Here is a 12,113-nt window from a genome sequence, read left to right as displayed (position 1 = left end):
GCGCGGGAGGCTCGGAGTCCGGCGAGGAGTCCGGCACCTCGGAGTCACGGGCTTTGCGAAAGGCAGGGTCGGTATTCGGCTCTATCGCCATAGAGGTAGCAGCCCCCGAGGCGGTGTCCAGCCACCCATCCTCGATCGGCGCAGTCGGCTCCAAGTTAAGGGTCGGAGCGGACTCTTGTGCGGCCTCCAAGGCACTGTCCGGCTGCAGAGCTAAATCATGCCCATCGTGACAGTGCGGCGCACTCGGCTGTGGCTCGAAACCGTCGAAGATCAAGCGGATGTCGGCCGTGTAGTTCAAACTTCCAAATCTGACCTGATGGCCAGGGGCGTAGCTTTCGATCTGCTCTAGATGGCCAAGTGAATTGGCCCGCAGTGCGAAGCCGCCGAATATCTGTCCGGGGAGAAAAGTCTCGCCCTGGACCGCGTCGTTGTTGATGATCGAAGGATCCATCGGGCCTATGGGCGACGACACATAGGAACTCTCAATTAAAGCACCAATGTCGGTGTCAAAACCGGCGGATCTCGGGTAGGGGGTCCTGAACTGTGCGTCTAGGCGGATGGTAATAGGAGACAAGGGACACGATGTTTTTACCCAGGTTCGGGCCCTCTCGATGGAGGTAAAACCCTACTCCTGCTTGATTGATATTGATGATATGGGTAGTACAAGAGTAGATCTACCACGAGATCAAGGAGGCTAAACCCTAGAAGCTAGCCTATGGTATGATTGTTGTTCGTCCTACGGACTAAAACCCTCCGGTTTATATAGACACCGGAGAGGGCTAGGGTTACACAGAGTCGGTTACAATGGTAGGGGATCTACATATCCGTATCACCAAGCTTGCCTTCCACGCCAAGGAAAGTCCCATCCGGACACGGGACGAAGTCTTCAATCTTGTATCTTCATAGTCTTGGAGTCTGGCCGATGATGATAGTTTGGCTATCCGGACACCCCCTAGTCCGGGACTCCCTCAGCGGCCTCCCGCATCCGTGTGTACTGGTCCCCCCCTCCCCGGTCCGCGGACGGATGTGGGATGAAATTTGTGGGTCGCTGTTGGAGATGTCCTTACTTTGCATGTACTTGTTCAGTCTCAATGCAGGTTTATAAATTTCTTATTTTTTTGGATTACACTGCATATTATGAAACCAAGAAACAGCAAGCCAATACATGAAAAAACAAAAGTGCCTTCTTTAACTTGTAATAGTGTGCAAAGCAAAATGAAATAGAGGGAGTTTAGTTTGCTAGCATTAGCATAGAGGGATTGTATCTGTCTTTTTTTGCGAAATAAGAGAATGTATATGTCAATGCCAAGTGTACTAAGAAACCTTTTTGTGAGTATAATTGAGAATCGCTACCAGGTTAATTCAAAAGAACAAGCAAGGTTTATATTGAGCATCCAAGAGAATACTACATCCATTCCAAATTTACATGAAGTATATAGAAGAAGAGGATGGCTTCCCCAACGGGGGAGGCCGAAGGTTTATCCATAGTAAAAAAATTAAGTTTATCAAGTATATAGAAGAATATATAAACATCAAATTAGTCATGTGAGATTATTTATGAAATATATTTTCATACATACACATTTAATGTTGTAGATCTTGCCATATACTCCCTCGTCTCACAATGTAAAATTGTTTTTTAAACTATTGTTAGCTTGAAAATGATCTTATATTTTTTTCTCAAATACGCACAAGCATGCGTATCATTCATTAAAGAAGGAGGGGGAAAGACTCCCCAAAATTCATATTTACATGAAGTATATACATGCCGGTTTTACCGACACTACCAAACCCTTTGTACTCTAATTCTCGCCCTCCCACCTCGCTACCTCCCCATCTACCGGTACTCCATCGTCTCCACCTTTAAGTAATCCTGGCTTATCCCATAGTCGGGCCTCTTCCATGATCGTCTGCCTCACTCTCGAAAGGGAAAGTGGTGCGCCATTGAACACAATGTCATTCCTGTGCTTTCAAATCGATCACATTACCAATAGGCACTTTGCTCTTGTTGCTCTCTTGTTCTGCCCAACCGAATCTTGCCTAATGCACCACTCACATAACTCCTCACCTACTAGTGGCTCCAAGCTCGGTCTTCTTGTGATCGCTCCCAGCCATTGCCAAATCTGCCTCGCAAACACACAGCCCAGAAGGAGGTGTTGGATGGTTTCCTCCTCCTGGCTGCACAAAGGGCATGAATCTTGATGGGGTAGTCCACGCCTGGCCAACCGATCAGAGGTCTAGCATTTGTTCTTTAGGGCAAGCCATGAGAAGAAACGACAGCAAAGCGGAGCCCTGGAGTCCCACGTGAACTCATCCTCCGGAGAAACTTCCATACCCAGAAACCTTGCTGCATAGGCCGAATGCGCCGAAAATTGACCGTTGCTCTCCCAACTCCAACGCACTATGTCTTGTACATTCTCCACGAGCTGCGTCTCCATCACTCTCGACCAGAGCCTCAGGAATTGAAGTAAAGCATCCGCTAAAAGTTTTGTTCCAATGCTAGCTACCCAGCTGTTATTGTTGAGTGCCTCCGAGACCCTCATTGACTACCTAATTCTTCGCGGGATCCTGTCATAGATCAGAGGTGCAATGTCGCCTATCCTGGATCCATCCAACCATTTATCCTCCCAGAAGATTGTGGATTTACCATCGCCAACGGACGAGATCGCTGCCGCTTGCATCAGAGCATTTGCCTCTGCCAGAACACTGATTTGGAATTCCGCCCATGGTCTTTGCTTGTCGTACTTCTGCAGCCAAGGCCATTGTGCTTGAAGTGCTTTGTTTAGCCATTTCAAGTTTGCTATTCCAAGACCTAGACCTCCCGCCCATTTCGGCGTGCTCACCACCTCCCAGGATACCGAGCAGTTTCCACCATGTGCATCTTTCTTGCCACACCATAGGAACCCACGACAAATTTTGGTTAGCGTTGATATTGTCTTAGCTGGTAGATCCATCGCTAACATGGAGTGCACCAAGATTGCGCAAAGCACCGACTGGATATTCGACAGTCAGCTGCTTTTATGCAGTAATGTGGCCTTCCATAATGGCAGTGCATCTCCCACCTTGTCGACCAAACCTTGGAGATGTGACGCCGTTTGCTTTCTTAGAGTTAAAGGGAGGCCGGGGTACTTGCAGGGGAAGGCGCCCGAGGGGCAGCCTAAGGTATTTGTAACTAAGTCCAGCTCGTCCGTGGAGCACCTGATTGGCATGATCATGCTCTTGTTTCTGTTCACCACCAAGCCCGAAGCCTGACCAAAAAGCTGCAACACAGTGTCACAAGTTCGCGCCTCCAACTCATTTGGCTTGAAGAAAACGACCACGTCATCTGCGAACATGGAAACCCGCTGCTTGAGGCCTGACCGCGCCAAAGGCGCCGGCATCCCTTTTTCTATGGCATAGTGGAAGAGTGCTCGAAGCGATTCCATGCAAAGTATGAAGAGCATTAGAGACAACGGGTCCCCTTGCCTGAAGCCCTGGCAAGGCAGGATCGGTCTTCCCGGCAACCCATTCACCATAATCCTAGTGGAGGATGTGGCCAACAGTCCACACATCCACGTTACCCATTTGGTTCCGAAACCCAATCTCCGCAAAATCTCAAGCAGAAAAGGCCAATGGATGGTGTCAAAAGCTTTTGTGATATCGAGTTTCAGTAGTACTACTGGATTCCTCAAAGCATGGAGTCTCCTAGCCGTGCATTGCACCAGCATAAAGTTATCGTGAAGCGAACGACCTTTCACAAAGGCACTCTGGTGATGCCCCACTAATCGCGGTAGATCATCCGCCAATCTGGTCGCGAGTATCTTGTCAGAATTTTTTACAGGTCCACTAATGAGGCTCACCGACCTAAAATCCTTAATGTCCACTGCCCCATGCACCTTTGGAGGGAGGGATACTAGCGCCTTGTTAATGGACGCCAGCCCCCTCATGTCACCACCATGGAACTGATGAAGCACCTTCATAAAGTCCTCCCTGATTATATGCCAACATGAGACGAAGAAGCGGCCAGTGAAGCCATCCGGGCCCGGCGCCTTGTCGAGTGGCATTGCCTTGATTGTCCTCTCGACCTCATCCACTGAGAAAGGAGCCTCGAGATGCGTGAGATCCAGGGACGGGAGGTCCAGCAAGTCCAGGTTGATCGAGGCCGCCCTATGCACCGAAGACCCAAACAATCCGTCGTAGTAATTGTCCACCATCGATGCAATGCGATCTTGCCCAGTGTGTAACACACCCTCGTGTGAAAGCGACGTGATCACGTTTTTTTTCTGCCTGTACCTCGCCTGGCGCTGGAAATATTCCGTGTTCGCCTCGCCCTCCTTGAGTTTTTTTCTTAATTAAGCAGCTTCCTAAGCCCATGCTCATGATCCGATAGATGCCTAGATTCCATCGCCTTGTCCAACCGACCGATGATCTCCATTGCCAAAGCTAGTTGGAGCTTTATATTCCCAATCCATCTATCGCTCCATTTCTGCAAAGCCTTCGCTGTAGCGTGTAACTTATTGTCCAGGTCCACAAACAGGTTTCCCACCGATGGAACAGCCTGCCATGCCTCTTGAATCGTATCAAGTAAGCCCACGGCTTTAGGCCAGAAACTCTCAAATTTGAAGCGCTTGCCCAACTTAAAATCCGCGTCAAGATCCACCAAAAGAGGGGAGTGGTCCGAGACTGCCGAGCCCACAGCTGTCAACAGGCTGCGCGGATAGATCTCCTCCCAAGAGTTTGTAACAAAGATATGATCTATTTTCTCCAAGGTGGGGTTTCTCCTCTCGTTAGACCACGTGTATCTTCTGCCATTTAAGTATAGTTCCTTGAGCTCCAAGGAATTGAGCAAAGCCCGAAATCTAGCCATCATTCTTTGATTGATCACGGCATTATTCTTGTCCTCCGGATTAACCAAAAGGTTGAAATCCCCCACGACTGTCGATGGTCACACCTGAAGGTCGCGCACCTCTCTCAGCTCTTGAAGAAACTCCACATTCTCCACATCACTTTGTGGCCCGTATACTCCCGTCAACCACCACATGGCCTCTCCATCTTGCTTGACAAGGGTCGTGAGTGTGTTTTCCGTAACATGCCTATTAGAGGCCGAGACTACCAATCTATCCCAAGCCAGAAGGATACCCCCACGCGTGCCGATAGCTGGCACATAATAAAAATCCTCAAATCTATTACCCAGGCATTGCTTAACAAGTTTGTTCGTTATGATCTCCATCTTGGTTTCTTGAAGGCACACAATGCTAGCACGAGCTGCCTCAATTACCTGAAAGACCAAGCTACGACGTGTCGGGGAATTAAGCCCACGCACATTCCACACTATCAATTTTGGGGGTTGTGTAGCCATAACGAGGACCCACCACTACCACCTAGGTGCGCCGTAACCCTACGCACCCCTTACCACCTCGACGTCTTCCCCGACCAACGGAAGCGCCGACGAGTCCCAACAGAACAAAGCTAGAATAGCCTTGACGTGGCTCTCCACCAGAGGCTTGTCGAATAGATCCACGTAGGCCTGCAGAGCCTTATCCGTGATTTGGTCCCCTTCATGCGCGAGACACAGCTTCCTGATAAGCACCGCCTGTTGTTTGGTTGCTTTTGATCCACGTCCTCCCTTGGCAAGCCTCACGCTCCTCCGCGGGGAGGAAACCGGCGGCCGCTTTTGCCTAGGCTTCCTTATTTTCTGAGGAGGAGCCCTGGTCATGGGTTGCGACAGCAACGGAGATAGAGCTTGCCTCGGCTCCGAGAAAATTAGGGCCACCTGCTCCTGGGGCGAGGGCTGGGTCCGGGGAGGAATTGCCGCGTCCAAAGACACCGCTGGCGAAGCAGCCTGATCGGATAAACTCACCGAGAACCAGCCCTCCCTACCACTTTGCGTGCATGGGCACGTCCCATCAGCATGCACCACGGGCCCACTCGCATCGGATTCCTTGGCCCACGATCCCACCAATCATGAACTGACCGAACCACCGATATCCTCCTCGGTCCGCGCGAGTATCCTGTTACCAGCCTGTGCGCTTGTCGCATCCTCCTCCTGCAGGGGAATGGCCCACAGCCCGAACCGGACGACCCGCGAAGTCCCGGGCGAGGCGGGGGGATCCTGCCCATCCATTGGCTGCAGGGCGCTTTGCCCACTGCTGTCGGCCTGCAGAGACACACATGCCACCCCTGGAACCCCACCACTGCCGGCCAGCAGAGAGCCAGACTGCACCGTCGGTCCTACCGGACCCCTCGCACAACGCTTTTCGCAGAGGGTGGGTCCCAGCTACCAACTCCTCCTCCCTCCGGGTCAGCCTCCAACGGCCGAACCGAGCCAACCAAGCTGATCTCCGAATCGCCTGGCCCCATGATGACGCAGGCCCAGTCATCCACCCCTGGTCCACCACATTCCTGCCTTTGTTGACCGTCTGGAAGACCAGTTTGAACCTGCCGTTGACGCCCCTGAACTGGCGCCGAACCCGCCGAAGCGGCCGCCGCCGGCGAGCCATCGGATGAAGGTAACACCCGCTCCTGCCCAGCCGCAGATGCAGGCCCACGGCCTCCACGCGCACCACCCGAACCAGGCCCACCGCGGCCATCTCCAACTGAGGGCGGCGGCGGCGCACCGACATGCGGCCCCAACCTGACGTCGCCCTCCTCCTGGATAATGGAGACGGGATACCACAGTGCATCGCCTCATTGCTCACATTCAGGGCCCGGGCACTCCTCCTGCTCGGCTCCTCCACGACAAGAATGCGACGGGAAGGGATTCTCGCCGGATCATCCGTCCGCAGCCAAACCCGAAAGCCGGACATGTCGTTCCTCGCCTCCGTAGATGCCGCCACCTTGACCACAATGCCCAGGCCATGAAGCAGAGTGTCCGCCATCCTCCTAGTCCACGCGTTCGCCGGCACACCTCGCAGGGCCAGCGGGACGAGGAAAGGCATAGAGATTGCCGTCGCTCGAGCCCGGCGAGACCACGGCTTCAGCAGGAGGTCGAACTGCGGCGTGCCAACCCTCCCCCTCCTGATCAACATGTTCCTGATTTCCACCGAACGACAGAGTACCAAAAAATCCTCCGGAAAGAACTCCCTAATCGACATGTCCAGCGGCTCCAGGTTGAACTCTTGCACAATGGCGGCAGCCGCCGCCGCAAGATCTGCCTGCTGCCTCATGCCAACCACCGAGACCACCATAAACATAGTTACCTGCTTTACGTACACTGCCAGATGGATTATTGTGATTGGAGAAGAAGGAGGAAGGGGCCCCACCCACCTGATCGTAATCCTATCGGTGTGATAGAGGGTAGTATGTCTATAATATCGAGCAAACATAAGTACATTTGGCTTAGGACAAACCTAAGACTTAAATCATTTTGGAATCGAAGGGAGCACATGTCTAATGCTCGAAACTCAAAAGGACAGCAATACTGCGTATGAAATGCATGCATGCATGAGTGGTGAGTGGCGCTACAAGTCTTTGTACGGTTCCCTTTCGAGGGAGGCCTTTTCACCTTCTATTGGACCCTAATCCAAAGGGGATGCTGCCACGTACTCTAGTGAGAAAGCACGCAGATCTTTCTTCTCTTTTTCCCTTTTGGGTTGAGAAAATCATGCAGATTGATGAATGATCCCCTAATCCCATTCTTTATTATTACTTGTACCAAATTCAGATAGTCAGGAAAGAGATGATGCAGCATTTCAGCCATATCGGCGCCCGGAGGTGATCTGGTGATAACCACGTCCAACAACTCCAGGAACGCCGGTCCAACGAGGCGAAGACCCAAGTGGTCGTGCGGCAGATTAATCTGGCATCGCCTATGGGACTGTGGCAGCGAGACGTGCGTATTTTGCAAGAGAGGAGATAGCTACACCACCGGTGACAACTGATTATTCAACGGCACGATTGGTCATCACTGTGGGCCCACATGCCAGTTGCTGCGAAGCGGGCCCACGCCTACGTATACTATTCCAGCTTCTGCTCTTGTGTCTGAGCTGAGCTGAAGCCCCCTCCTTCTGTCAATGCAACTTGTGCCTATAAATGCGTCCCTCCCCGGCAATGCAACACTCCACTGGCACATAGAAACCAGCTCTCGAGCACCACTAAACTATACACAAGGAGGACCTCGTCGGCATAATCCTCAGGCAGCGAGCAGAGGGGCGTCGTCGACGATGGACCGCGCCGCGCTCCCGGCGGCCGTCGGGCCCAAGAAGAAGGGCAACGTGAGGTTCGCCTTCGCCTGCGCCATCCTCGCCTCCATGACCTCCATCCTCCTCGGTTACGGTACGCCCTAATGTTCTTGCGCACAGACCATTTCGCTGGATCTGTTGCATATACTAGTACGTACGTTCGTGCTTTGCATGGGCTGAACACTGTTTGTTTGGGTCTGCAGACATCGGTGTGATGAGCGGAGCATCGCTGTACATCCAGAAGGACCTGAAGATCAACGACACCCAGCTGGAGATCCTCATGGGCATCCTCAACGTGTACTCGCTCATTGGCTCCTTCGCGGCGGGGCGGACGTCCGACTGGATCGGCCGGCGCTTCACCATCGTCTTCGCCGCCGTCATCTTCTTCGCGGGCGCCCTCATCATGGGCCTCTCCGTCAACTACGCCATGCTCATGTTCGGCCGCTTCGTGGCCGGCATCGGCGTGGGGTACGCTCTCATGATCGCGCCCGTGTACACGGCCGAGGTGTCCCCCGCGTCTGCCCGTGGCTTCCTCACCTCCTTCCCGGAGGTGTTCATCAACTTCGGCATCCTTCTCGGATATGTCTCCAACTTCGCCTTCGCCCGCCTCTCCCTCCGCCTCGGCTGGCGCATCATGCTCGGCATAGGCGCGGTGCCGTCCGTCCTGCTCGCCTTCATGGTGCTCGGCATGCCCGAGTCTCCCCGGTGGCTCGTCATGAAGGGCCGTCTCGCGGACGCTAAGGTTGTTCTTGCCAAGACTTCCGACACGCCGGAGGAGGCCGCCGAGCGCCTCGCCGACATCAAGACTGCCGCCGGCATCCCTCTGGACCTTGACGGCGACGTGGTCACCGTGCCCAAAAACAAAGGAAGCAGCGAGGAGAAGCGCGTGTGGAAGGACCTCATCCTGTCCCCGACCAAAGCCATGCGCCACATCCTCATCGCGGGAGTCGGCATCCACTTCTTCCAGCAGTCTTCGGGCATCGATGCCGTCGTGCTCTACAGCCCGCGAGTTTTCAAGAGCGCCGGCATCACGGGCGACAACCGTCTCCTCGGCACCACCGTGGCGGTCGGGGCCACCAAGACGGTCTTCATCCTGGTGGCCACCTTCCTCCTCGACCGCATCGGCCGTCGGCCGCTGCTGCTGAGCAGCACGGGAGGCATGATCGTCTCCCTAGTGGGCCTCGCGACGGGGCTCACCGTCATCAGCCGCCACCCGGACGAGAAGATCACCTGGGCCATCGTCCTGTGCATCTTCTGCATCATGGCCTACGTGGCCTTCTTCTCCATCGGCCTCGGCCCCATCACGTGGGTGTACAGCTCGGAGATCTTCCCGCTGCACGTGCGCGCGCTGGGCTGCTCCCTCGGCGTGGCCGTCAACCGCCTGACCAGCGGCGTGATCTCCATGACCTTCATTTCGCTGTCCAAGGCCATGACAATCGGCGGCGCCTTCTTCCTCTTCGCCGGCATCGCCTCGTTCGCGTGGGTGTTCTTCTTCGCCTACCTGCCGGAGACCCGAGGCCGCACGTTGGAGGACATGAGCTCGCTGTTCGGCACCACGGCAACGCACAAGCAGGGCGCCGCGGAAGCCGACGACGGCGCCGGGAAGGAGAAGAAGGTGGAAATGGCCGCCACCAACTGACCGCAAGTTGGCAGATCGCGATGCGAAGACTTGCGCTGTATCCGTCCGTCTCGGCTAGCTAGCTGCCACTCTGCCACATAGATGACGAAGTAGCGTGGGAAGATTCGCTGATCCGGCCGGTGCTGCCGGAGAGCGACGGCAAGCTCCAGCTCGATCGAGACGTTAATGGCTTCTTAAATGTGCTAAGTTTAATGTTTCGCGCTTTGGTTTTGTCCGGGTAGGTCGTGAGCAATCCGGCAGTGCCAATGCCAAGGCCAATCGCCGCCGGACTAAACTACTGTAGTAGAGTGTAGAGGTGTACCGTGTAGCTACTTCCGTGGCGTTTGTCTCATAGTCGCGCTGCATGGGTCAAGTGCACGCGAGCTTTGGTTAGGAGAGAAAAACTGGCGGTGGTTCGAGGAATCTACCTGCCGATCGAGTGAGTCAAGCGAGCCACGGAAAATGTGTAAGAAAAATATATTAAGTAAGTGTATTGTAAAGACTTGGAGTACGTACTTTCAGGCAGCACGCCATGGTTACATTATGCATATATTCATGTGTCCTCGTTACAAGATGGTAGCGGTTGGCCACCGCAGCGAATATTGAAGTTGATCGGCTTGATCACGGGAACCGGAATCTTGAAATCTTGAAAGAAACGTAAGCAACCAGCTGGTCCTGGTCTTGTACCAAGTTTTTTACTGGTATAGCGCTTGACGGGTTGAGCGTATCCAGCTAGTCAAAACAGGCCTAGTGTGCAGCGCAGTGATTATAGTAGATTATTTGATCTTTTTTAAGTTTTTGCATGTTCGCGGCGATGCATGTGCAACGATAACTTACGTAGTTTGTTTTGTCATATTTGACACTGCCATGTGATGATGCACGGACTTCGTTTTCGATAACTGTGATGGATTTATGTTTTTTTCTAATTGGTGATGGATTTATTATGTTAAGGGAAGTAGTTACGGGGAGCACCTATTGGACGCTCGTCGCCCAAAAGACAAGCTTCGCGGGCCGACCCACTGCAGCCAGCATCGCATGCAGCCACGACGCATCGTTGCGAGACGGCACTGTAGTGACCACACACTGTAGCGAACCTGTGTTTTGTCTTCTTTTGATTCCTAACAGTCTTTTGAAAATGAAATATTTTATGAAAACGCAAAATTGTTTAATTTTCAGAACGTTTTGATAACGTGAACATTTTTTGAAATACTAAACAATTTCAGAAACAAGAACATTTTTTGAAAGTTACCATTTTCAAAAATAGGAACATTTTTTGAATTTGTGAACAAATTACGGGAGCGGGATTTTTTCATGAAATTCAAAGAAAAACTGAAATTCAAACATATTTTGGATTTTGTAATTTTTTTGGAAACATGATTTTTTTTAAAACCCATTTTTTTAATTTGGAACAAATTTTCAATTGTCTGAATGTTTTTTGAAAAATCGAAATTCTTTGATGCTGTGAATTTTTTTGAAGTTAACATTTATTGAAAACGCAAACATATTTTGAAATTCTACGAAGATTGTTTGAAAACATGATCATTTTTAAAACACAATCATGTTTAAATTTGGTGAACACCTTTTGAAAATGCAAATATTTTTTCAAATTAGCTAACAATTTGAAATTGGGAACATTTTTAAATCATGGACATTTTTTTGTAGAGTCCCAAACATTTTTTTAAATTGTGAATTTAAAAAGAAACCGAAAACATGAAAAACAAAAAGAAATAAAGAAACTCGGAAAGCCAGTATAAGAGAACACACAAAAAAGGAAATCGGTTCAGGAACCCTTTAGAAGATTCCCAAGATGGCCACAAACCTTCCCAACTTCTAGTACATTGTGTATCTACCAATGGGCCAGCCTAATTACGTTCGATCGGTCGCTAGCCCTGTGCAAAACAATGGCAATTTGCCACATAATGCCACAAATAATATATCTCGTGGTTACGGAATGTTCACTTTTTGTTGATCGCGTGGAAAGCCTGAACGAGTTCACTATAGCAATGAAAAGGCCAGCCCATTCAAGACTTGCATGTATACCTTGGCAGATTTATCTTCTCAATCCTAGCCGACACCTAAGGCTTTTCCATGTCGTTGGCTCAGTCCCCCCATGTTTGGCATTGTCCACTATGAGAGGAGTGGGACCTGCCCCGTTCATTTTCCTAAGTTCTAGTGGGTCTTTATTTAGTTCTCAGCAACATCAGTGAGGTGGTAAAAGGCGATGGCGCGTTGGAATAAGTTATTTTCAGCCTCCCCCTACCTCGACAATGTCTAAACCGACACGGACATAGGGCCTATGAGGGTAGGTGTTGCTAGATCTATTGTCTCTCTTTGGA

At 51.6% G+C, this 12,113-nt stretch overlaps 1 protein-coding gene across 1 annotated transcript; it reads left to right on the top strand.

Moving 5' to 3' along the window:
- Positions 1-8,000: 8,000 nt before the first annotated feature.
- On the top strand, positions 8,001-10,316 carry LOC123044423 (polyol transporter 5). Its single transcript, XM_044467159.1, has 2 exons — positions 8,001-8,253; positions 8,363-10,316. Exons 1-2 carry the CDS (start codon positions 8,142-8,144, stop codon positions 9,796-9,798), a joined length of 1,548 nt encoding a protein of 515 aa, XP_044323094.1. The 5' UTR covers positions 8,001-8,141; the 3' UTR covers positions 9,799-10,316.
- Positions 10,317-12,113: the final 1,797 nt, after the last annotated feature.

Source organism: Triticum aestivum, chromosome 2B, assembly GCF_018294505.1.
Source record: "Triticum aestivum cultivar Chinese Spring chromosome 2B, IWGSC CS RefSeq v2.1, whole genome shotgun sequence".
Taxonomy (NCBI): Eukaryota; Viridiplantae; Streptophyta; class Magnoliopsida; order Poales; family Poaceae; genus Triticum; species Triticum aestivum.
The sequence above is the reverse complement of the archived record's forward strand: the minus strand, read 5'-3'. Positions and strand labels throughout refer to the sequence as shown.